This window comes from Falco biarmicus, chromosome 5 (genome assembly GCF_023638135.1).
Source record: "Falco biarmicus isolate bFalBia1 chromosome 5, bFalBia1.pri, whole genome shotgun sequence".
Taxonomy (NCBI): domain Eukaryota; kingdom Metazoa; phylum Chordata; class Aves; order Falconiformes; family Falconidae; genus Falco; species Falco biarmicus.
In genome coordinates, this window is record NC_079292.1 from 21,940,561 (window position 1) to 21,967,184 (window position 26,624).

The following is a 26,624-nucleotide window of genomic DNA, read 5'->3' on the forward strand; positions in this document are numbered from 1 at the left end:
CATGTGGAAAATGCATTTATTATCAAGGACTCTTATTGCTCCTAACCTTCAAGTAAACAGCTTTTTTTTTCTTTTTTCTTTTAATTTATTTTTCTATTTCTTCCAATGTCAGCTGCACTAATCACTTGAAAACACTCCAATAATTTAGAACTGTGTAATGTTAAAATAACCTTTGTCCTATATGCAACTCAATGACAGGGCTTAAATCCCTGGGAGGATTTGCATTAGCCATCTTTAAATAATTTCTATATACAGAACTAGAGCCAACCTTCCCCTGCCACCCCTCTCTGTGCACAGCCCCTGCATGCAGCACCCAAAACCCACCAGGATGCCGGGGCCATCCTGCAGAGGACCAGGATGCCCAAACTGGGACCGCAGGGCCTGGGGAGGAGCCGTGCCACAGCTCTGCTTCCTCACCTGCAACACAGAGATGTGGCACAGGTTACTGCTCTGCTCCCCTCCTTGCTCCAGGCAGCGCTGACCTCTTGCAGAGCTTCCCCTGGGCAAGTGCCGGTGTGTTTCCCCTTGCTGGCAGAGCCGAGCGCGGGTCCTCTTGGCTACAGCTTAAGGATTTGGCCCCCAGGGTTGGCAGAGCAGATTCTGTAGCCAGTGACCAGGGAAGGCCCCTGCTCCGCTGCGGGCGCAGCTGGACCCCAGCTACCTGCCCACCACCCCACTGCCAGCCTGGGAGCTGCTCCTGGCCTTTTGGGGGCAAAGGGGTTGATCCCAAGCTTCCCCCCTTACCAGTAGCTTCTTCTAAACGGGGCAGCTGCTTCCTGCATTGTCCCAAGGAAAGTGTTGATGTTGGTCACAAGGATTCCTTTGCTTTCAAGGACCTCCCTGCTGACGCTGGGCTCTTCTGCAAAGGAAGGAGCAGCACCGTAATTCAAACAAGCAAATGGGGTTGTTCTGAAGCCTACAGAAAATAGCACCAAATCCCACTGCAGTTACTCTGTTTTGCAAATGTGAGCAAATGTGTGCTGCTTCACGAACCACCTCAGCCCAGCAAGGCCAGAATTAGAGCACGTTGTAAAGCCATCTGCAGGCTCGAAAACTGCCAGAATTTAGCAGACCTCCAGAAGTCTGTTCATTTTGCCTTTTACTGCGCTGACTTGCAATGAATCAGCTCCCACCTGACCCACACCTCAAAGTGATTCTAGCAGAAATGGGAGGAAAATGGGATGTTTCTTGTCCTTTCTCCCCTGCCTCCCAGGCCAGTTTCATATGGTGCTCACGGGGCTGAGGGAGAGAGTGTAGGGCAGGGCCTGGAGCCTGTCCTTACCTGTGAGATACACAGCAAACCTGGCGCTGACGCGCTGAACTTGCAGGTTCAACAAGCACTTGATGTACTCGGCTTTGGGGGATGACCTGGAGTCACAGGCATGGTAGTGCAGCACCTCGATGAGCTCAGCTCCTTGGCACGATTTGAGGATCAAGTGCTTCTTGTGGGCATCAGCATCCACCCTGCTGGGAGAGGGGCAGAGTGAAGCAGTGAAGGGCTTCAGCCCTCTTTCCCCTCCCAAGGAATGAGCAGGTATGATGGGACCTGCCCTTCCCCCATGTGTGTTTCTTCCAGCCTCATGGGTGCTTTCACGGTTGCTACCCTGCACTAAGCAGAGATGGCAGGAGCAAGCATCACCGCAAGGATCGCATTGACCCCTTGCTCCGGGAAGCTCCAACAGACTGCGTGTGCTGCTGTGGGCTGGGGTAATTTTCTTTGTAGTAGCTTGTATGAGGATTTTGGATTTGTGCTGGAAACAGTGTTGTTAACACAGGGATGTTTTCATTATCACTGAACAGCGCTTACACAGCATCAAGGCCTTTTCTGCCCCTCACCCCACCCTGCCAGCGACCAGGTTGGGGGGCACAAGAAGCTGGGAGGGGACACAGCTGGAAGAGCTGACCCCAAATGACCCAAGGGATATCCTGTACCATATGGCATCATGCTCAGCATATAAAGCTGGGGGAAGAAGGAAGGGGGGGACGTTCGGAGAGATGGCGTTTGCCTTCTTGAGTCCCCGTTACGTACAATGGAGCCCTGCCTTCCTGGGGATGGCTGAACACCGGCCTGCCAGTGGGAAGTGTTCAATGAACTCCTCGTTTTGCTTCGCTTGCGTGCGTGGCTTTTGCTTTACCTATTACACTGTCTTTATCTCAGCTCACGAGTTTTCTCAGTTTTACCCTTCTGATTCTCTCCCCATCCCACCAGGGGGGAGGGAGTGAGCAGCTGTGTAGGGCTGAGTTGCCAGCCAGGGTTAAAACCGAACACCGAGGCTCATGATCTCACCACAATGGAGTCAAGAGATGCGACATGAGCGCCAGTGAGGGAGCACAAGGAAAACACTTGCTCCACAGCAGCATGCACTGATGAGGCTGAGTCCTCATCTCACAGACTACACTGAAATACCCAGCCCCAAGCTTCTGCGACACCTCACTGCTTGAGGACTGAAAAACAGGTCTTCAGAACGATTACTTTGTGCTGTCATCTCCATAAAGGCCAAGTGTGAAGAGGACCTGAGTTTTCTCCCCATTTTTTGTAGCATTTGCTGCTCAGACAGAACAGACCGGTTTCTCCTTTGTTCACAGGTCATTCCTAGAAAGCCGTCCCTCCTGGCCCGTGGCTGGCACTAACAAAGGCAGCTTGCCCAAAAAAACCCTCCCTCTCTGAGTTGATAAACCCAGGACATTTAAACGGTTAGTATTTGCCATCTCACTTCTCTTTTTCAAATGGCATCACTTAAATACGCATTGTTGCAAATAACCTAAAATAAGTAGCAAACAGCAACAGGAGAAGTTCTGCTTTTCCCAGCTGGGTTTAATTTTAGGCACTCCCCACAATACCCTGGTTCTTCCCCACACTACAAACTCACAGCTCCTTATCACTCCCCCATATCCCACATGTGATGGGACAGAAAAAGAGAACAAAGAGATGGTGGAGTAGAGGCCCAGGAAAGTACCCCGAGCTCCCACTGCGTGCAGGAGCTGGGGTGAGCTGGTGGGAAGGAGCTCAGTTTGCAGAGGCAGCTTTTGGAGCGTGCAGCCCCTCAAACAAAATTTGTGCTTCTCCTCAAGGCCCTTGCAGGCTGTAACACTCAGAGGGCATCTCTGCCAAAGAGAGAGGAGAACTGCCTTATGGAGACACAGCGGGGTGCAAGAAGTAGCTAGCTGCCAGAGCTCTGCTTCAGCCAGGATCACATGCAAGACACAGTGTTTCAGGCCATCTGATCCTGTCCAGGTCCCACATCCTGCTGCTCCATCTCATACAGGTATAAAAAAGATCTATCACACTTAACTTGCTAGCGCTCAAATGCTGACCTCCAGCAATGCTGACCTCCAGCAATTCCAGACTTGAGGCACATGGTCTGTCACTGATAAGAAAAGTTCTTATTTAAACAAAAATCTTCAAATTGATCTTGCAAGAGGCCAAAACCCAACCAGAAGCACCTAACTCGTCCCCTGTCCCTGCACTGAATGGGACACCACAGTACCATAGTGGGTATATCCTTGCTGTGGTGATGACAGCAGGGATGAGGGAGCTGCCACCGCAGAGCTGTTACCTGACATCTCTGAGCTTCTTGCTCTCCTTGTAGTGAAGGAGCCACTTCCACCTCCCGCTTCTGTTCAGCTTCTCTAGCACCTTCATCATCTCCTTCAGCTGGGCTGGGGAGACAGCAAGAGCCAGAGGGTAACCAAGAGTGGAAGGAGTGCCTGGGGGGCTCTGGCCCAACCCCTGCCTAAAGTTGGGCCACCTGAGGTTGCTCAGGGCTTTGCTTAGGTGAGGTTTGAGTATCTCCAAGGATCATAGAATGGGTTGGGTTGGGTTACCTTAAAGACCATATGCTCCCAACCCCCCTGCCATGGGCAGGGACACCTTCCACCGGCCCAGGTTGCTCCCAGCCCCGTCCAACCTGGCCTTGAGCACCCCCAGGGATGGGGCAGCCACAGCTGCTCTGGGCAGCCTCTGCCACTGCCTTGTCAACTTCACAGTAAAGAATTTCTTCCTTAGATCTAATCTAAATTTACCCTCTTTTAGTTTAAAACCATTCTCCACTATCCTATCACTTGTAAAAAGTCTGTCCCCATCTTTCTTACAAGCCCCTTTAGGTACTGGAAGGCCGCTCTAAGGTCTCCCTGGAGCCTTCTCTTCTCCAGGCTGGACAGCCCCACCTCTCTCAGCCTGTCTGTGAGGCTCGCAACCTGGGTTGTGAGAAACTGGGATCTTGTCCTGGCATTCGAACACACTTGCCGTGAATTTTTTCCCCCTATTATCTAAAAGGATAAGCCCAAATTGTCCCTGTCACCTCTTGTCCCATCACTGCATATCTCCAGGAGTGTGGTTCAGTTTTTTCTGCCGCTTCCCATTAGGAAGCTGAAGACAGCAACAAGGTTTACCCTCTGTCTTTCCTTCTCCAGGCTAAATGTCCTCGTACAACCCCTGCTCCAGCCTCTGACCATCTCGGTGGCCCCTATCACACAAGATGTTTTGGGGAGCCCTGACTTGGACCCACTATCCAGATGGGGTCTACAAATGTCAAATACAGGGGAAAGAATTTTCCCCACTTAAAGGAGGGGCAGAGGACACCAACAACAAGGTTTTGGAAGGTGTCAGTGGACAAGGTTGGGAGCTGACACTGTATGCTCGCATCCAAGCAAGAGGCCAAAGAGACTCACCCAGTGTTACCATTTCCAACATCTCGTCGTCTGACACCATGAAGCCACCAGTATGAAACAGCTCCTGGTATGTGTGACCTGTTATATCTTCGGGGCTGTCCACTCCAGCAAACACCACATTTGGACAGTGCTTTAGCTTCAGCAAACATGGGACCTGCGCAAGGCAGAGGTGGTTTTGTGCATGCAGCCGCATTTCAATAGCATTTGCACTTCTCTGCATCCACTCCTGGGAGGCCCAGGGAGCCCACCCCATCCTCTCCCTGCATCACCCCAACACTCGTGTCTCCACAGCCCAACCCCAAAGCCATGGATGGCAATATGGGGAGCTACAGGCAGCTCAGTCTGCTGCAGTGTTCACTGGAGCTCATGAGCCAAAGCCTGGCTGAACTGCTTTCTTACACAAGATGAGCCCAACCTGACTCCCTTGAGCTGGCCTACTCGAAGTGACGTTATTCAGCGACCAAAAACGGAGACAGAAGTAGAATTGGCAAGCTTCATGTTTTTGAAATACTTAACAGCTCTTCATGACGCACTGTTCTTTCAGTGGAGAGAACTGTGTATTTGCAGAGACTGACAATTAAATCTGCGACTATATATAGTGTAAAATTAAAAACACCAAAACTTTTAAAATGGATTCCAGTATTAACATATAATGCTGGTAGGAAAAAAAGGACAGACTCAGGCCTTACATTGTGGATGTGTGAGGAAATGTCCTCATTCCTGATGACAATGAGCAGCATGTCAGCGTCCAGGCGTTTCGCTTCGCAGAAACTCAGAGGTTCAATCTCCACGCGGCCGTGTTTCTTCAACAAGGTCTGAAACAGAAATTGTGTAAAAAGGTTTGTATGGAGAGTATCTTCACAACAGTGGTGCCACACTCCGGGCACATACGTGCCTGGGGACAAGGAGAGAGGAACAAGACAACGAACCCAACCAGGCACCCCGGTGTCAAAGGCACCGCGTGCTCCAGGCTGAGGCTCCAGCCAGCCACGCAGGAAGCAGCCATTTACCTTTGTCGGCAAAAATCTTTTAGAAAACTACCTTGAGCATCTCACTGTACCATGTATCGGGCTTCTTTGCTATCTCAGAGCAGAAAATCTTCCTGTGTAATCACCCTCCCTGAGTTTCCAACCCTATTATGAGAGCTCAAGCAAAAGCCACGTTGCAGGGGTTGAGTTTGGGCTGCTCTTGCATGAACTCTGATCTGTTTTGGCGGGGGGAATGTTCAAGTGGTAGAACAACAAAAAAAAGCCTCAAGTTGCACCAGGGGAGGTTTAGATTGGATATTAGGAAAAACTGCTTCACCAAAAAGTTTGTCAAGCACTGGAACAGGCTGCCCAGGGAGATGGTGGAGTCACCATCCCTGGGGTATTTAATGGATGTGTAGATGTGGCACTTACGGACATGGTTTAGCGGTGGGCTTGGCAGGGCTGGTTTAACGGTTGGTCTCAACGATCTTAAAGGCTTTTTCCAACCTAAATGACTCTACAGTTCTAATTTCTGGTGGTGAGAGCCGAGATGAAACGGGAGACGTGGCTCCTGGCTTAAGGGAACCAAATGCCATCTGTGTTGGGTTGAGCAAGCTTGCCCTGTGCCTCCTCCTGCTGCCCTCAGCTCTCACACCAGGGCCACCCATCCCTGTCCAGGCCAGTGGGACTGGCTGTTACCTTCACTCTTGCGAAGAAAGGGTCCTTGCCCGTCTCCACCAAGTAGAACATGCTGGTGTGGCTGCAGGCCTCCTTGGCCACGCTGCGCAGGTGGAAACGCAGCGCGCTGCACAGGTCTGCGATCATCTCCTTGAAGGCAGCCATCCTCCCGGGGAGGGATGTGCAGGTCCAGTCACCCGCAGCCTCCATGTGCACCGGGACCGGCCCTCTGCCCTTGCTTCCTGCATCAGCCCTGCTCAGCATCACCTTGTTGAACTCGGCGTACTTGTCAAGGATGACGGCGATTTCCCCCTCCGAGTCCTTTAGCTTATTAGCATATTTGAGCTTGCTAAGGTGGGAAAGAGCCGCATGGCCCTGGCTCATGGTTTGGGATCTCGCCCTGCTCCTCTCATTGCAGAAGGTATCCTGCCACGGGGTACATGGGTCCCCATGCCAGCCACTTCGCCGGTGCTGGCCGAGCCCGCTCGGCCATGTGTCCGAGGGCAGGACAGTCACCTGCAAAGGGCTCCTGCTCCGCGGGGAGAGCGAGACGGGAGCTTCTTGCACAGGCAATGTCTCAGACATCACCCGGGGAGAAAAGTCTTTTGGAAAGATGCTTTTGGAGGTAGAAAAGGGTGGTTTCCCACTCCTTAGGATTTGTTTTAGCTTATAATGGAAACGGAGACACTCCATGTCCAAAGTGTGCTGGGTAATTTCCTCAAAACCTCTCCAAGTGTCCATCAGTGACCCTAACAAATGAGACTGCCCCGCACAGTGGCTGCGCCTCGACGGCTGCAAATTTCCCATCCTCTCCTGGCACTTTTTGGTGACCACAAAGTTCTGGTAGTCCTTGACAATCCCCTGGCTGTCCCTAATATTGACATACAGTGGAACGTGCCCGCTGCTGGTTTCCCCCCGGCTGATCGGCCAGCTGCGCTCAGCCTGTGAGCAGGCCCCCTCCACACCCAGCGAGCCCCAGTCCCCGCTGTGCCCCTCTGTGCGCACCGAGCTCGTGGAGGAGGAGTCGCAGTTAGTCCTTGTGCCTGCAGCATCCACAGATCTCGTGCCGTAGGAACCCCTGGCTGTAAGAAGGGACTGTGAAGTCCCCCCAGAGTACTCCTGGTCTGAGTCACTGGAGGAAGTCTCAAACAGATCTTCAAAGGTCAAGCCCGTGTGTCTGTCTTTGCTGGGGAACTGCTTTGCCCTTGGCAGCACGTCTGAAATATCCTCAGCATCACTAAGGCTTTCTCCAGAGAGACACCTGTGTGCATGTAATGGCAACACCGGCAAGGAAGGAGTGGGGATTTCTCCTCCCACTTCCATGTTGGCATGGTGCAGATCAGCAAATGTGTCGGATCTCTCAGCCTCATGCTCACCCTGGTTGCACACAGACTGAGGCTCACACAGCGGCATGAGCGACTCCCCTGCTGAAAAAGATGCAGGACTGGCAAGAGTAATGCTGCTTCCTCCTCCCAAATCCTCAGGCAGGATGGGTTCCTTCTCGTGGCTCCCTACTACATCTGCTGCATGGCCCCCAGGGCTGGCACACCTAGGGCAGGTGTCCACGCAGCAGAACCATGCGGCACCATCTGGAGCCGGACTTGTGCCAGGAGAGAGCATCTTGGAGTGCACATCAAGGACTGAGTCTGGCTCAGCACCGTGCAGATCTGCCTTGTGACCATGCAGAGGAGATGGAGGCATTGATTCCGGGTCATCTGACACAAGTACATCCGCAGAGGAGCTCCCCGCTAGTTCTGCATAGCACAGACCCATGTCTCTTTTCACCTCTTCTGCACATCGGGGCTTTAAGGAGCTGTCTGGGCTCTCAGCAGCCACGATCACCTCTGCAGCATCTACTTGCTTGCAGGACTTTCTGTGCTGGCACAGGACTGCCCCCCCCTCACTTTGCTCTAACAAACTGGGGGGGGTGTCTGTGTCTCCGCCATGGGGGAGAGGGTCCTGCTGGCAGGGAGAAGGAGGACCTGAGCCTGCATGGGCAGGTGGGAGCCGGCTGTCTGGGGAGCTCTGCTGCCAGCTGGGGTGATCCTTCCTGACAGACATCCCTTCTGTCACCAAGGAGGAAGGCTCTAATTCCAGGAGGTGATGAAGAGAGGTCTCTGGCTCCTGCAGTGTGTTAGCCACCATCACTATGTTCATTTTGTCACTCCCAGGGGACTTCTCTGCACCAAGGCACACATCATCATCACTCTCCCCAGCTTCAGAGTCACCTACTAAGGCTGTACAGTTGAAAACAAAGCCCTGGCCATCACCTGCTCCCAAGGACTCATCCAGCACATCTGTGCAGTTGGCAGAAGGGCCACTAAGCTGGTTTTCCACCGAAATGTTGTTCTCTTCTTGGTTTGATTCACTAGTGCTCAGCGAAGTGAGGTCAGCATAAATGTCACATCCATACCTTTGGGAAGGGCACCTGCTCCCTCCCAGATTGCTCTGTGATGGAGACTGGATGCTTGCCATGGCCTCCTGGTCCTCTGGGGCAGCCTCAGGATCTGTTGCTCCATCAAGAGATGTCAGGCAGACAGAACTGGAGTCAGGAGACAAAGTTAGTGACAATCCCTGGCTGCACGGTGACTCGAGGCCAGCTGTGCTGGCAGCTTTGCTCCCAGCAAGTGCCCACCTTTCTGCAGAGGGCGCACAATCCTTGTCTTTCTGCTCCAAGCCAACCCTCAGAGCCTCTCCAGCAGGTCCCAAGTTGCCTGTAATGCTGTCTGGCTGTGCCCCACAGACAAGGCTCGGATCAGATGGTAACGGCAGCATCAACCTGCTGTCACAGGGTGACCCCACATCGGCTGGACTGGCTGGGTGTGCCAAACCAACACTGTTCGTTTCTGCATCTGGGGTGTCCAGAGCCTCCCAGGGTTCTTGCAACATGTCCAAGCTTGGCGCCACCTCAACAGAAAGGCCTTGAGGGCCAGTCCCAGTCCCATCTGATAGTACTGGTGTTGATCTGCCTGGGCAGGGGGACACTAAGGTGGTGGGGCTGGGCACAGGGCCCTCTCCAGGAACACCAAAGTCCTTTGGACATGTCAAATTCACTGGCTTCTCTTCACTGTGTTCGTGCTCCATGTCAGCATCACCATTTTCAGAAAATGACAAATCAAAAGGCCCCAGGACTGCTCTTTCATATTGAGGGTCATCTTTCTCTTTTTTTTCCTCCTCCATCTCTTCCTCCTCTATTTCTGAATGTCCGAAGGGGTCTTGTGATTTCCTCTCTTCCCCACTGGTTCCATCAAGGTTTGCACTTTCAGGACTTGCTTCTAAGGGCACTGAATCACAGGTACGTTGCGGTCTGTCACTGGTGGCCCAGCTGGAGTCCTCAACCTCTGTACAATGCTCAGCACCTCCCATGCTCTCTCTGTCCTCAGAAGGGCTGAGGTCACCACCTGACCCTGCTGCCCACCCGCTCTCCTGTTGCTGTCCACGTCCATGTCGCACACACGGGGCAACTCTCCAGGGAGCTGTACAGGAATTCAGAGCTTGGCTGCAAGGGTTTTCCTTGTCCAGTGCAGCTGGGGGCTCGCTGGCATTGCCAAGCTCATCGGAAGGGCTGGGGGCTATCACTACATCTGGCAGTTCCTCCTTGGGCTGCTCCACCTGAAAAAACACAGTTCAGACGTTAAAGGGAGGCAAATGCAGGAGCTGACACCCCCATGCAGGAGGACAGAGATGTTTTAAATGCTCAGACTTTGCAAGTACGACCACTCCAACAGTTTGTCTCTAAATTAAGTCCAGGTTGAATTCTTATCCCATGTGAGCCACTACCATCGCCACACTGCAGCCAGCAAGCAGAGTCCCACAGACAGCTGCGGGAAGGTTTTGAAACTTTCTACCTTTTTTGCACCATGAAATGGCTTAAAAACAGGCCAAACTGTGCAGAAGCCATCAACCAGTGCTGATGGATGTATATATGTAGCAGCACCCTCTTAAGCCTTACCCTTACTTGAGTTTATCTGTCCAAGCAAGCTATATGGACACTATGGACAGCAATCCCATACTTCCTGCCAAAACTTTGTGCCTGCACCACAGCACTGAACCCAGGTGGTAAAAAAACACTGAAATATTTTTTCCTTCGTGAAAGACAGTTGCAGCCCTATGGCAGCTGCCCATTTGTTCAGAGTGGAAGTTTGAAAGGAATTATTTTAGTTCAAAAATTCAGGCTTGAAAAATGTCAGCAGACACCCATGTTTTATATTTACCCAAGTACCTCTGCTTCTGACCATCCACAGACCATAGAAACTGTAAAAATTAATTTAGAAAACCCTACCCAAAATGGAATATTAACTAACTTCACCAGAGGGGCAAGGGAAACGTTGCAAAGCCCTGCACTGCCATCTGTGTGGGGGAACCCTCTCCAAGCCAGCAAACCTCCACCCTCCCAAAGCAACAGAGGAAAGACTGTGCCATGTCCCCCAACACGCCTGGGCTGGTGCAACCATGGGCAGGCAAATGCAGCTGCCTATACGAGACAGGCAGGGTTTTGAGTCCTGGTTTGGAGTATTTGCTGTTCCTCTTCGCCCTTAGTCAAGTGCAGGTCTGAGACCTCATCAAAGCTCACACAGCTTGCAGCTGAAACCAGGAACAAATGCCGAGCTCAACACTTCAGTTGCTCTAGTTCTTTTGAATTCTGCCTCCTTGGAGAGCATCCATGTCAAGGCCCTGCTCCCTTGGACAGAGATAGATACAGCTCATGCCAGAGCCCAGGGATGCCTGCTCAGTCCAAGAGGACATCCAAACCCAGACTGAGGCCGGAAAGCTTCTTTTTTATGGCACCTCTGAGCACGTCTGCATGGCAGTCATTTGGGGCAGCTAAATGCTGGGGGATGTTTCTCTGTCCTGCTTTGGCGACCCCACTACCTGGCTCTAAGAAAGCCCTCAAGCATGTCTGCTCCACTCCTCTCAGAAGATCCTACTCCTGTAAGTGCAAAATGCATTGTGTGCCCTGGAGACATATACCACCCAAACCCCAAGCTCTTACCGCAGCGATGGTGGAGACATCATGCATATGCTCTTCGGAAGCAGCCGCTGGCTGCCTGCCGTTCACAGCCAGGCTCTCATCAGCATGTTCAGCAAGGGAAAGGTGCTCAGAACAGCTTGTGGAGGAAGGCTCCTCCTCCCCACAGGGCAGCTCCCCTGAAGAAGATGATACTGTACTATCAACAACACCGGGAGTCTCATCAGCATCAGTCTGAGAGTCTGCAGGGCTCTCCTCTGGGTGGAACGGTCCCTGGTAATGTGTGCTGTGATCCACAGAGCTGCTGGGAGTCTGGTCAGGGTCTGACCGAGAGTCTGCAGGGCATGTCTCCAACCCAAAACAGTCTTCACCATCATCACTCAGCTCAAGAAAGTCCCCAGTGCTATTTATTGAGACATACTTCTCAGGGTTGCTGTGCTCCACTACCTTCCTCGTGCTGCTCAGGAATTTGCTGGGTTTGCTGTAGAAGAGAGCCACCCACATATGAAGTATCAGCTTCATCTCTTCCACATCATCGGGCAGATCAGGGTCCCAGGGCCTGGAAGAGAAAACAAACACTGCCTGAAACGTCTTCATCCTCCCCCCCCAGTTGACTAGCACAAGGTAAATCCCCACAGTGCTAAGCCCCAGTGCAGGGGGCTGCAAATGTCCAGCTGCAGTCACAGATCGCTTGATGCAGTTTCCAGCTTGTTACAAAAAAGAGAAAGTCATAGCTATGAAGGAGGACTTGGGTTCATGGCTTTAGGTACCAATTCTAGCTGCAAAGCCACAGGAATCATAAAATTATAAAATGGTTTAAGTTGGAAGGACCTTAAAGATCTTCTAGTTCCAACCCCCTGCCAGGGGCAGGGACACCTTCCACTAGACCAGGTTGCTCCAAGCCCCATCCAGCCTGGCCTTGAGCACTTCCAGGGATGGGGCAGCCACAGCTTCTCTGGGCAGCCTGTGCCAGTGCCTCGCCACCCTCACAGTAAAACATTTCTTCATAATGTTTAATCTAAATCTACCCTCTTTTAGTTTAAAACCATTCCCCCTCAGCCTATTGCTACAGGTCCTACTGGAAAGTCTGTCCCCATCTTTCTTACAAGCCCCTTTAGGTACTGGAAGGCTGCTCTAAGGTCTGCCTGGAGCCTTCTCTTCTCCAGGCTGAGTAGCCCCAACTCTCTCTGCCTGTTGTCCTAGGAGAGGTGCTCCAGCCCTCTGACCGTCTTTGTGGCCTCCTCTGGACTTGCTCCAACAGGGCCACGTCTTTCCTGCGCTGGGGACCCCAGAGCAGATGCAGTACTGCAGGTGAGGCCTCACCAGAGTGGAGCAGAGCAGGAGCATCACCTCTCTCAACCTGGCCACGCTGCTTTTGGTGCAGCCCAGGATACAACTGGCTTGCTGGGCTGTGAGTGCACATTGCTAACTCACATCCAATTTGTCATCCACCAGTATCCCCAAGTCCTTCTCCACAGGGCAGATACGCCAGCTTTAACACAGAACTTGGCACCTCAGCATGAGGAAAAAGGCAATTATCATGCAAATCAAAGCAAAAAAGTGCACAGAAAGCCCCTTCCAAAAGTGCTCCAGAGGTCCAGCAAGAGATGTCTCTGCAGATGGCCTTCCAGACTGACTTACCCATGCAGGGCACGGATGACTGTTTTCTCCAGGGCATCGTTGGTGTACCTGCTGTCCAAACTGAAGAGATACTCTGCCTCCCAATGGCACATCACCTTCACAGACTCACCACAGATGTTCACTGTGTGGGACTTAGCGAAGTCCTCCTTCAGCCTGGGGGACAGCAGGCTGCTCCTGCGCCTCATCGCCACGGCCTCAAAGGGCCGCTGCGGGGGGCTGCTGTTCTGCTGGTGGCAGAAAGGCAGGACTTTCCCAACCAGGGGACCAGCTCGGGTGTTCCTGGTACCGTTTCTAGAGGGTGCTGGTCCAGGGTAGGGGGCACCTCTGGGATACATGTGTTTCTTTGAATGCTCAGGCATCTGCGAGGCGTACGAGTGCTCAGCAGAGATGAAGGAGTGCTTGTTTACGTCAGCAGCTTCTTGAGTGTCTCTGGGAGGCAACACATCAGGTTTTGTGGGGCTGGGGCTTGTATTGTTGCTCTTGCTGAAAATCCCAGGGCTTTTCTCCCTGGGAATAGAGGCCAAATCATTTAAGTCTACTTTTTCAGCAGGAGGAAGCTTCTGGTTCAGTGATGCTTTGCTAGGAGAGGTGGCTCCCTTTGCAAGCTTGTCTACCCTGTGGTATTCATGGTCGGAAGCAACACGCAAGGATTTGTGCTTGCGATGACTCTGCTGCTCTTTTGCAGAATGTCTGGTGGGGCTGCAGGACACAGCAATCATCCCACTGTCCCTGGGGATAAATGAAGGGATACAAGAACCCAGAGCCAGATCAGCCAGCAAGTTCAAGGCATGGGACTCGTAGTCATTCCCCTTCAGATCAAAAACGAGATCAACCCCGCCTGGGCAAGTCTCACTCATTTGGCTATCTGGTCCGTGGCATTGGGAAGACACTGCGCTTGGGACGACAGAGAAAGGCTGCTTCAACTCTGTGTGAGAAAAACAAAGTCAGAGAACAAACAAAGGCCACACAGCTCTGCCTTGCGAAGGGGACCAAAGCAGGCTTTCAGTTTGGCAGGAAAAAGCATCTTTCCAACATGGAATTTGCACACTTAAAAACCAAAAAGCATCTCCATGGTCATGCAGGCCACGGCTATTACAAAACAATCCAGAGCTGGGAATCTAAGCAACTTCAGGAAGGGGGTTTATCCTCAGAAATAAAATGCACAGAATCCAGAGTGAATAAAATTTCCCTTGGCCTCTGTGCACAGGGTAATTCGGCCACTTAAATAGAACCTGAGATATTTCAGGTGTTTCCTTTATCTTTTTTTTATTTTGCTTTAAATTTTCTTCTAGTTTCAGTATTTGCAATCTTCACAGATAAACCCTGTGCTATGCTTTCAATAATTCACAGTTAAAAAACCTCCAAAACTCTAAAACGCAGAGAAAAACCACCCTGCCCTCATGCTTCCCACTGCACACCCTCTCTAGAGCATAACCTGCCCCTGAGCTGTACCTCAGAGCACACGCAGAAACCTGGGGGCTCTCAAAGGCAGCCAGAGCACAGCAAATAAGTGTTCATTTAGTTTTCAGCATTAAAAATGCCCCTCACCATGGCTCAAGGCCCATGTTCGTAAAAACAGTATGAAGTCATTAAATAAGGTTAATGCCTTCTACTAAAAACCAGCATAAAAATCTCTCTTCAAGTAAAACCTTATTAAATCACATCTGTGCTAAAGTCCTATGTGTTACATTTAATTTCCTTGAGAACTGCACAGTAAGACATACAAATTGAGTATTTCTTACTGCTAAACACTCTTACTTTACATTTTTGGCAGACCCTGGCATTCAGCAGGACCGATCTGACACCCTGCCCGTGTGAGAGCACAGGCCAGATCTGCTCCAGGAACCCCGTGTGGCAAGGGCAACAAGAGGTGGTGTTTGATACACAGACACTGCTGATAAGTGCCACGTTTCAGGAACACGTGGCAATAAAAGACCAAGAAGAATGGATAAACTAAGCAGAGGTGGCTAAACCAGTCTTCAAAGCCTCCACCTCCCCTGGGAAAGGGAAAAAGACAGACCACAGACAGATCCAAAAAAGACATCAAAGTGCGAGTGTGAGAAAACACAACAAATTAACAGAAAATGACTCTTCTGTTCCATCATTTATTTTGGCACCGTAATACTGGTTCTCAGTTTAACAGCAGGCTCACAGCCAGCACCTACAGACACTACACGCAGGGGCTGTCCATGCTGCCTCTTAAATCCACTGCAGAGGCTGCAACAATTTGACTCTTTTTAAAATGACCAAATTTACAACTTAATCAACTAAAAATCTAGGCAGATGCTGGCTATGAGCAGAGGTTATAACACACTGTCCATGAGCTGCCTCAACGCAGTTTCAGAGTTCAGCAGTTAAAAATCAGGCTTTTTAAACTACCCGAGCAGTTTGCCAAGGATGCAAACAGAAGGCTTAGGAAAGGACTCAGAAGAGACCCTGTAATGGTGATTTGCACATTCACCTTTATCTTTTACACTACTATGCATAACTGGGTGCCTGCAGGCTGTGGGGCAGCAGCACCCAGACCCTCAGCACTAAACGCTGGAAGGCCCTTTGTCTGCTGCCAAACGTGCTGTTACTATCATCTGGTCGTGACCTGACCATGATGTTTGATGGCCCGGCTTTTAAAGGAAAGATTTCCACAGGGAACAGCACTCTTACCACTTTCTGCTTGCTTTTTGGCTTGAGGTTTCGATGGGTTGTTAGCCACACTTTTTAGAATCTTACTTTTCATTGGCTTCATGATGGTTTCAGCAATAGGAACCTTTTTCCTCTCTGGGTTCTTCAGTGTCTTTGGCCTCTTTGTTTCCAAGCCAGGATCGTCAGGAACTGAGGTTTCCTTCTGAACAGGTTCAGACTGTGTTTTGTGCACAAATTCTGCAGACAGGACCTCTGCACCTGGGACAAGGAAAAGGGAGGGCGTATCTTTTGGTTTGAGGCATATTCAGATAAAAAGGAGTAATGGCAAAATATGCAGTTAAGGAATGTGGAAGGACTGCTTTAGAAATGATTGGCAGCAGCAGAACAATCTTCAATAACTTGATTTATGCATCTGATCTTTCAAATGGGTTTGCTGCTGATCAGTAAGCAGTTATTAAAAATCAAGCATCACTTCTTAAGCTCATTAAAAGCCTACTGTCTTGACAGAGAATAGGTGTTCTCCAGGGCTAAGTCACACTAATTCCTGCCTGTCACACTTGCACCCTGAGGGTACTTATTTACCTCTCCCAGAAGCACACAAGAACCTCTCCCAGATCCACCGGCAATGCCACCCAGGAGCGAGTCAATGTGCCCTAGGACAGAGCTTGATGGACTGCGAATCAGAGCTGACTTCAGCTCACATCCAGCAGACGCCATGCCACCCCCTGTATGCACGACAGACCATTCCCGCAGCTGCTGCCGCTACCTGTGATGTGTGCAAATGCAAGGGGAGGTCACCGAGTACGACACTAACTCTGCAGTCCAGTGGTCCTTTAGATGTTTTTGGCCACCTTTCAACACCAAGGTTGAGATTCATCTCTATCCACTTTGACTGTCTCTACAAATTAGGTGGAGGCTCAGGCTGGCTCAGGACAGGCTTAGCCTATCCTCAGCAGCAAGACAGGAGCCTTCAGAGGACAGCTTATGCCACTGAGACACCTTGCATGAGCAGCTCAGGCCAGCTGGTGAAAGGGCTGGAAGGAACATCCTAGGAGGAGCAGATAAGGACTCTGGGTTTGTCTAGTTTGGAGAAAAGGAGGCTTAGGGGCAACCTCACTGCTCCCTACAGCTTCCTGAGGAAGGGACATGGAGAGGGAGGTGCTGATCTCTTCTGTCTGGGACTCAGTCATAGTTTTGGATGCCCCATCCCTGGAAGTGTTTAAGGTCAGGTTGGGTGGAGCTTTGAGCAACCTGCTCTAGCGGAAGGTGTCCCTGCCCCTGGCAGGGGTTTGGAAATACATGGTCTTTAAGGTCCCTTCCAACCCATTCTATGATTCTATGATATCAGCTTTCAGCAGAGTAGGTTGGGTAGGATTAGTCCCAGACTTCTAGTTTCCTCAAGGTCACAGCAAGAAAGTTGACTCTCAGGGAGCCACAACATGACTATGCAGGGTGGCTGGTTATCTACACAGCCTGTAATGAGCATGGCTTTGGCAACTGCTCCTTCCCTGAGCCATCGACAGCCTGCAGACAAAGGATGCAATAACTGTGACCTGGCTGATGTCCCTGTGCAGTCACCCCTAAGCAAAGGAAGGCAACAGCATGCACCACTGCACCAAGTTTCAGGCATCTTCACCAAAATCCCTTGTCATCGCCCTGGGCTACCTCCCAGGTTGAACAAGAGACATCACCACAGACCTATTTGGATGCTCTCAGGAGGTGTCTGCTTGCTCTGGGCACCTGGGGTGGTGGTGAGGGAACATGGCTCCTAGTGAACCCTGAATATCCCAGCTGGATACTCCAGAGAAGCAGGAGGAAGTTAGTCCTGTTTATACAACACTTACCTCTTTTCCTTCTGTGTGGAAACTGCAAATTAGCTAATTTAAGCATGGGCTCATTGGAACTGGCCACAAACCCTGGCTTTTTAGGAAAAGAGAAAGCAATATTGATTTTTTTCTTCTTGGTTGCCTTTCTGTTCCTGCCACTGTCCCCGATAGGATGCATTTGCATCTTGAGGGGAGACCACTTCTTCCTGGTGCTGGTGACAACAGCTCGGTTGGATTTCCTCCTGCTCTGCTGAACCCATAGCTTGCTTGCTGAGTTGACATCTTTTACGGGCGCTTCACCACTCTGGTCCAGCCCCACTGCGGGCTTTGGGTTTTCACTTTTTATTTCTGCTGCTGTGTTGGGAGGAATAGGGTCCAGTGGCACAGCTGAAGAGAAGTCCACTTTACAATCAGCCTCTGAATTGGAGCAAAGAGACTGAACAGCACCCGTCAAACACTCTAAGGCAGCTGACATTTCCAGAGTATAGCTGCTGGGATCAGAGAGATAATGCTGCAGCTGGGAGAAGGACTGCTCTGAATGGTTTTTGAAGGGATTAGTACATTCATCCTCAGTTGGTGAGAGGAGAGAAGAAAGAGGAACTTTGCTGTTTCGGCCAGCGGTGGGCTGTGTATTTTGATCGAGCTTTGCATATTCCTGTAAATGCTGTTTGATACGTATGCTGGTACTGACTGAGTCCCCCCATGAAGAAATGGTGGTTTTCTGTAAGGCATAGCGAAGCCCAGGCAAAACTGAAGCTATTTTTAATGAGAAGTCACTATCATCACTGTCTTCCCTTTCATCTTCTGGATCGTGCTTTTCAACTGCGAAAGGAAAATAATAGAAATTTTACTTATAATAAAAAAGGATTCAATTTCCCAAATCACCTCACTGTTACATGCAAAGGGAACATGAAAGCTATGAAAAAGCCCCAGAAGTCAGTCTACAAAAAGCTAGCCCTAGAGCGATGTCCTGTTTTGATGGATGCTTGTAACTGCTGAAGGTAAAAAAGAATTGCATGTGGGAGTCAAAAGTGGATTAAACTAAGATGAAAGACTGCTGCTCTGCAGGAAATTACAGGGTGAGATCGCACACATAGTGGCCTAAGTCCCTTCACTCCAGCAGTTCTGGCCAAATCCAATATTTAGGACAGCCAGGGCTCTGAAATTACATGGGTTTTCTTGTTTCTTTTTAAATCTGTATAAATGTAGGGTTGTCTGTGCAGGGTGTTTAGACTAGCACCATTTTCAGATCACTTGTGTTGTTTATGTCCTGTTCACATGCAACTGCCAGCAGCTCCGTATATACCAGCATGGGTGGACGCACTTCACATGAAGATACCACATTAGTGCTCTAGAGTGGGATGGGGAACACAGCCTTCTCCAAGCAGACCTAGGGACCGTATAAACAAAGAAAACGAACCCTTGGGTAATTTTCTAAAGCTGGAGGACTGATCCTACTGAAAACAGATGGTACTTCTCATTTCATCAGGACTAACACCCTACCATGTACAGCACACAGTATCATAAAAGTTTAGCTCCCAATAGGGATCAATATGAATAAGTCCCGAGGCTCGAGGGTGCCCACCCTCACAGATGTCACCATAGAAGTAGGCTCTGCTTGGTACGGCAGTGTCCCTTCAGTGTCCACAAAATGCCTGGACAGCCGGTGTGATATGCAGAGCCTGTTGGATGAGCTCCCCTTCTGCCCCAGCCAGACTTATCCAGCTTCATCTGCTGCAAACCAGCAGTCTGATGACATTGGCACTTTGCACCCATGGGCTTGGCCCATCTGTGTGTTACGATCCGACTCTAAGGTTTCTTTTGGTTGCAGGGCCAGGCTGACAACTCCAGTGCCCTTCCCCATCACGCCTCTTCCCAGCAAGGCAAAAGCATTTCTCTTCCCCTCCCAGATGTGCAATTTCATCGCCTATTGGCATGGCTTGCACTGGCAATGCTGGTCCTTGTTACTGGCACGCCCAGGCATCCCTGCAAGCTGGCTCCCAGCTGCCTGCCTCAGGAACGCTGCGGCACATCTGCACAGTGGGCTTGTTACGCCTGTCCTACATTCCTCCCAGTGGCTGTCTGGACAGGAAAGGAACAGATTCAGAGGATGCTTGTTTCAAAACGCGAAACATTATTCATGTTTTGAGTTGGAGCTGAGTGACTTCAAATGCGTCTGTCCTTCACCCTCCTCTTCTCTTTGCATCTCCCTTGCACCCCTGTCATCTTCGGTGACTGTCTCTTTTCAACCCCAAACCCCTGCACAGCTCTGCTTATCTTCACAGAAAGGAGAAGTCCTGAAGGAAAAAGGGGGTTATAATGCCATCAGGAAGAGGTCTTGGACCCAGGGGACTGTCAGGGCTGGCTGGGGCTGCTGCTGCTGCTTGCGTAAGCATAATGGGACAGCACGTGCAAGGAGTCCTGCTGGCACCAGAGGGGAAACATCTGGAAGCCATCAACATTCAGATCACAACACATAACAACACTGAGCGTTTACTCAACGTTATCCTCTGCCCCGCCTCTTTGCTTTGCCACCAGCTGCTCTGTGGCTGCCCAGGCTTCACCACCTCTTTAGCACGGCCACCAGCCACAGGCAATGTATGCTACAGCCCCAAACCTTCCTACCAACTGGCTGCTTGCTCCTTAAGCCTGGTGCCCACTCCTGACTCCACCACCTTCCTCCACAATAACCCTCTTCAAGATAAAGACCTCCTCGACCTGTTCCCTCCCCCTGCCTACAGTGCTCACAGTCAGCTTTTCAGGAATAGATCTCCCTGCTTTGGAGGGTATTATCTGCCTGTTGAGGGGCTGGTCAGCAAGAGCTCAGTATCTGTGTGGTCAGTTCCCACCTCCAGTCTGCTCTCCAGGCATTCTTCGCCTTCACCTCACCCAACTTCAGGCATCACAGCAACAACCTGATCCCAGGTTTGACCTGGCACTTTGGATCTTCAGTCTGCCCCAGAAGCCTGTCTCCCTCCTACACCTAGAAAAGAAACTAGAAAAGTTGCCACACTAACAAAGCCATGAGCAGTATGTCCTTAAAGTTAGGTCAACCAAATTCAGGTATTAAAGCACCCCACATGGCCAAGTTACCATCATGTCTTCACCTGACTTACAAGCCCACTTTGTATGCAGCTCTTGAAGGAGAAAGTTTATAGCTGGAAGTTGAACACCGACAGAGACAAAGCAATCCATGCTCGGATGTGCTGGTGAGTCTTGTCAGCTCTTCTGCCGATTTATCTTCCAAGGAGGGGAGATGGGTATGTCCTGTGCAGCTCCGTCAGCAATGCAGTCATTTTGCAATGCAACTCACAGAGGCAGACTGAAATACCAGTGTGTGCTGGCACACACAGTCTCTTGGCTTGTCCCCAGGATGACTCAACAAAGAGCAAGCCAGAAGTTATGCAGATCAAAAGCCCCCTGTTTATATGTTGCTTGGGGATCTGCAAGACTAGAAGTATTACTGGTGGAGTGGACGCAGCGAGAAGTGTGCAGATGAAGCTGTCCAGGGGAAGCAGAGCTGTAACTTTTATTTATGTCCACAAGAAGAAATTGTAGTGTGACTACTTCCACATAGACAGTGCAGCAAAAAGCCAACAGTGAAAACGAGGCAAATTCAACAGAGGTTGAAGCTCATTCTTATTTCAAGATCTGCATGTTCAAACTGTGCAATCTTTGTTTTCTCTTACTCAGCACCTCTGTGTTTGTTCTACATGAGAACCAGCACATTTTGGGGCTGCAAACAGCCTGGATTCACCTCTCAGATCCCAGAGCTGTAACTCACCTTGATGGCAGCAAAGCACTGCAGCTCTGCCCCACACCATTTCCCTGCCCATCTCCTTCCCTCCTGTCATGCACCCTGATCAGTCATCATGGCTTTGCTACCAGTATTTACAGATCCTGCAGCAGAGAAATCACACAATACAGCTCAGCCTCCAAACCCTCTTTAGGAAGCAATGCCCCTTCCCCACCCCTCCTTCTCCCCATGCCAGCAGCAACGTTTCATGGAGTCCAGTTCACTAGTTATCTCAACAGAAAACAATTCAATTATTTTTTAGGGCAGGCTTTTTTCCTGCTGGTGTAGCAAATCACATCAGCTCCATGCTGGGTCCAGCAAGTGCCATATGTCATTTCACCCCCTAAGCATGGCTCCAGCGCACCTCTGGGGATGTAAACCAGGCTCTGCATGAGTCAGACTCCCAAGCGCACGCATAAGACAGTTCAGGGAGTGGATGCTGCTGAGAGGGAGCAAAGTAATTAATTGTCACTCCTATCAACTTCTGGCAAAGGGGCAAGGATGTGCAGTGAATAGGTGAAGCAGGGAACCTGGTTTACATCACCTTAAAACGAGGCATAGCTACAGAGAGAGGGAGAGGACTTCTCTCTCCTCTTTTAACACTCTTTGCACTAAAGCTGTGGGTGGGTCTGAGCAGAGAAATCAGCTCTTATAGATGAACATGTCTGTGAGGACCCTCTGGTGAGGATCCCACACCCAAAACACAGTGTCTGAAGCCAGCAAAGGGAACCTCCCTACCTCCCAGGCACACCGACCGGGATGAGGTGAACAGAAACAGGGCCAGGAGACTGACTGGTTCCTTGGGGTCAAACTCTGAAAAAAAAGCAACAGGTTTTGTTTAGACTGAGGGTGCCCACCCTCTGTCTCTAAAACAGAGCAGGATGTTTAAGCACAGATAGTAGTTTCTATGCAGCCATGTCTTACCATCATCTGATGCCAAGGCGGAAGAGGCAAGGAGGATAAGGACTCCTTGATCTTGTAAATATTTGATGATTGCCTGTAACAAACACTTAAAAGTTAGAGCAACCACTCCCCTCCCTCCTTAGCACACTTTGTATCACTCAGCAGGACTGTCAACAAGCCCTGATTGCTGGTGAGCGTGTGCCAACACCACCAGCTCATTCCCTGTTGAGGACACTTTGTTTCATGCTACTTGGGTCAACTGGGATCTGTAACCAAAAGTGTTCCATTTATGTTGTCACATAGCTCTCAAACTCCTTCCATCTATTTCTTAAGAAAGAAATATGTCTAGCCAAACTAGCCGTACATAATGAACAAGGTTAATAATTTTAGTTCCTTCAGTTCAAAAGCTCCTGGGCATCTCAGCCAGGAATTGCTTCCCACAGCTCCAGGGGAAGGTTCTCCCAGCAGGGAAAATAAGGCTGGACCACCAGCGTCTGACAAAATACAACACCATTCCAGCCACAAGCCTGACAGAAGTTAAGGCCATGCAGCTTGCGTATTAGCAGCATCAGTATCAATGAATATGTGAAAATAAAATAACTGCTGAGTCTAAGAGACATCTGCAACTGTCTCAGAGCTGGATGACCGCACATCTAGAAAGATACATGCATTTATCAAGGCTTTTCTTGTGTTTGGGTGTTGCTTGATGCCTCATCGCAGAGCTTGGCTTGGACTGCCTTTCCGTCCATGGGGAAACACATCTTTCCAGGAAACTTAGAGAAACTGAATAACCCTAGGGCTTCTAATGGTCTGTGAAACTTCACTGATCCCATTCACTACATTCAGACATAACAGAGAATTGGCCAAATGCCCACAGCCTCAGTTCTCCAGGACAGCAGAACTTTGGAAATGCTGAACAATGTCAGTGTAAGATTCACTACTCAGAGCAGTAGCTCCTTGCTTGGGTTATCTCAAGCCACCAGAGCAGAAGGGATAAAAGCCAGTACCCCTGCTGCATAAATCCAGCTCAACAAAGCAGCTGTGGTTTCTCATTGACAGGATGATTTTCAGGCAGGTGAAGAGGAAAGTCAAGTCATTAGGCAGCAGCCACCTGACACACAGCTAAGAGACTTGCTCACGGAAAGGAGTACAGCTAGCCTCAGGCAACCCCACCTGGCCCCAGCCACCCTTTCATTTTCACTTGGGCCCTGCACAAAGTGGGGTGCCTGGCTCACACACCACTGAAAAGGGAAGGAGATGGAGGGCATTCTTCACTTGTGCTTTTGGGAACAGCTGCCAAAGCAGATGCGCCCATGGGCCATTCAACAGCACGCTAAGGGGAGGGAAGAAGCACACCCCAAAGGGGCCGTCACTGTTTCCTCGCTGAAATAAGGGAGATACATTTGTCAAACTGGATTAATCTATGAGGGTGGGGAAGCTCTACAGAAACAATGCTCCTAATGGCTTTCAACACCAAATTGATCATGGCCACAACTCAACCAGCTCATTTCTGCTGACCCCTCTAGTGAGTCCAGCTCTGTTGGGCTTGGCAGGATGTATATTAAATCCTCAGTGGCTGCAAACATGGCGTAATGCACCAGAACAAGCAGTTGTCACAGATCCCAGTAAGAAAAGCACTTGGACTCTGAAAAGTGTTGATTAAAGTATCTTTCATTGGTGAGAAAAGGAGAAGAAAAGAGGGATAAGCTTATGTCCCTTCAGATGCCAGGAGCCTCAAGGTGCAGCATGGACAGATCTGTGCCCCAGCCAGAGGTCCAGCTGATGCTGCACACACAGTTCAGGGGTCCCTGCAGGCGAAGGGACATTAAGGTTGCATTTGCTATCCTCCTTATTTCTTCTCATGTTGTTACCCATAAAAGATAGTTTAATCAATTCTTTAGGGAGTTTGAGTGCTTTTCTTACAGGGACCTACAACAAACACTTGCTGTGGTATGTTACATGAGAGAAGCTGCACATCAGTGGGCAGCTCTTCAACACTGCTGCACAGCGACAACACTTCCAGGCAGTTCACAGGCTGCTGCCAACTTAAGAGTGAGGGGAGGATATGCCCAGCCAGACATGAGTTTACAGCCATGAATTTACAACCCTGAATCTACAGGAAGCATCAGATGTGAGAGAGCAACCAGCAGCAGCAAAGCCAAACCCAACCTAACCACAAATCCCAGTAGAGACACAGGTGCTGTGCTCCACAGGGGTGAGGATTATCCCTTGGAGTCACAAAGAGGTGTGACAATCACACTGGGAACAAAAAGACCCCAGCGTGCTGGGAAAAAGCCTTTTCATATAATATCACAAGGGAAATTCCCCATTTAAAAAAAAAAAGGATAAATCTCAACATTTTCAGAGCTCCCAGAAGCCCATGAGGTTTCAGCTGTGTAACCACGAGTGTCCAGCTGAGTGGGGGCTACTTTTCAGCCATGAGAGAAAAAGGCAGGCACATGAAAGTGTGTGTTTTTTACTTAGTAATTATCATTTTGGCATTGTGGGACTTTGCTTCTGCTTTCTTAAGATATATATGATCCCCTTGCTGTCCTTGTCCACCATGCTGTTGACAGTGCAAGGGGAAAAATCACTAATAAAGACAATAAAATAATCTAATTTGGCATAAACATAGCCAAAGGTGAATTCTGCCTGGCATAATGCCTTCTGCTCAGCAGGGCATGCTCACCCTAGAAGTCAGGTCCCAGCTCATAGTGGGTAATCTTCAGTTAACAGTTTAAATACAGAAAAGACTAAACTATGTTTGAGAACAACAAAGCAGGAAAATAATACCTAACACAAGGAAATTAATTTCATTTTGCATTAGTTCAGAATCTATGAATAATGTTACCAAAAGTTTCAAGAAATCATTTAAAACAGGGGTCCTCAAACTATGGCCCGCAGGCCGCATACGGCCCCACCCCCCCCGGGTCCTCAATCCGGGCCTCGGTATTTACCCGGGGGTTGGGGGGGGAAAACCAAGCAGCCGCAGATGACTGCCTGCCACTTAATCTGCGCGCTGGCCCCCTGGTTAAAAAGTTTGAGGACCCCTGATTTAAAAGGCCACTTTCCTCCCAGAACGACAATGTTTTAATAAACTTACCAAGTCCTTTTCTTTTAGATTTTCTAACAACTGATCCATTTTATATTGATCCTTATTCGATATTTCTACTTCATACAGACTGAAGTAAACACCCTGAAAGCAAACTGCAGACAAAAGAAGAGAGAATTGATGTTGAAATAGTGCCTCTTGCATGAACTCTAAACAAGTTAAGTGCTCCTGGACCAGGAAGATGTGTGAGCAATTGGTGGAAGCACTGGGTTTAAAAAAAAAACCAAACACCTTTTTTTTTTTTTTTTAATACCATATAAGCTGGTATATGCATTCATATTGCAGTGAGTTTCCTTTTCAACCCATGGTTCACAGAATATGTTTCCTATCTTACCCCTGCAGCTAACAGAAGCAATTTAACTAATGCTGCGTGCTTCAACAGAGACAGGGAGCCTTTCAGGAGGAAATACCTCATTCTAACATACCATATCCTCTTCTACTATGGAGCATCTTTATTCCACACACTGATCCCCAAAGGAGTTTAGCAAAGACAAGATCTTGGACCCAACTTACCCTCTGAATTTCACAGCAAAATTCTTCTGTTCAAGTATTTCCTCTCTTGCACCAGCTGATCTTAAGACTGTGGCTCCATGACACCTTCATCAAGTGTTGCTGTGGCCTCCCCTGACTTCTCCTGCCTCCTCCCTTGCCCTGGCACTATCCTGTGTCCACCTGCACTGTGAGCTGAATGCTAACCCCCAAACCAGGCTGGCTGTCAGCTGGCCTGATCAGCGCCCCCGACCTGGCTCAGCAGAGCCAATACATAGATGGGAGGCAACACTGCAGCAGTCCACACTTATTTTGGTGCAAGACGACATGGAAATTTACCTGGACCCTCTGCAAACTGCATGCAGAGCTCTCCATGTGCAACCTGCTGGTATCCATGCCAGTAACCACATCCACTGCAATGCACAGTCATTCACAGCCACTGGGAGCTCAACACCTTGGGGCTGAGAGCTGCCAGGCTCATCAAAACTCCAGCCCAAAAATCAATCAGCAGTATGAACCACAAAGTGTAATCAGACACAGGTCCCCACCTCCCCAGCCTGCACTGACCAGGACAGAGAGTGGTTGACTATAGGCAAGCAGGGTCTCTTAGCTAAGGTCTCAAGCTAAGGGGAGAGTACAGTCCTGCTCCCTCTTCCCCAAATCTGTGCTTTTATTTGCTGATTGCTGAGCCTCTCCCTAAGGTTTCTGGACTCCTCTCCCCTCTCATGCTGCCATTCACTGTCAGTCTCCTTGAAGTCAGAAGTAGGTTACCCATGACCCAAAGCTACTGCAGGTAGCCACATCTTTTGGCTTTGGCTGGCAGCTACCCCCACCTGCCCTGATGCAAGACACACTGGGTCAGATCCCAAGAGGTGGAACGTCCCTCACCTCACATGGAGATCATGCAAGACGAGGAAAGTTTGCTCCCTTG

General features: G+C 49.9%; 1 protein-coding gene across 8 annotated transcripts in view; it reads right to left on the reverse strand.

Moving 5' to 3' along the window:
* TASOR2 (transcription activation suppressor family member 2) overlaps positions 1-26,624 on the reverse strand; it is a 43,673-nt gene continuing 17,049 nt past the window's right edge. For 3 of the 8 annotated variants that reach the window (XM_056342112.1, XM_056342107.1, XM_056342113.1), the window contains 14 exons: positions 25,196-25,299; positions 22,114-22,186; positions 21,928-22,002; positions 17,412-18,215; positions 15,589-15,825; positions 12,928-13,852; positions 11,311-11,845; positions 6,339-9,929; positions 5,361-5,486; positions 4,672-4,825; positions 3,558-3,660; positions 1,283-1,467; positions 745-859; positions 1-417 (listed from right to left, as the gene is read on the reverse strand). In XM_056342112.1, coding sequence (XP_056198087.1) covers positions 414-417; positions 745-859; positions 1,283-1,467; positions 3,558-3,660; positions 4,672-4,825; positions 5,361-5,486; positions 6,339-9,929; positions 11,311-11,845; positions 12,928-13,852; positions 15,589-15,825; positions 17,412-18,215; positions 21,928-22,002; positions 22,114-22,186; positions 25,196-25,299 — 7,031 coding nt within the window. In that variant the 3' untranslated portion in view covers positions 1-413. Of the gene's footprint in view, positions 418-740; positions 860-1,282; positions 1,468-3,557; positions 3,661-4,671; positions 4,826-5,360; positions 5,487-6,338; positions 9,930-11,310; positions 11,846-12,927; positions 13,853-15,588; positions 15,826-17,411; positions 18,216-20,242; positions 20,377-21,927; positions 22,003-22,113; positions 22,187-25,195; positions 25,300-26,624 lie in introns of those variants that run through there. The other 5 variants (XM_056342111.1, XM_056342110.1, XM_056342114.1 and 2 more) reach the window with 5 other exon arrangements.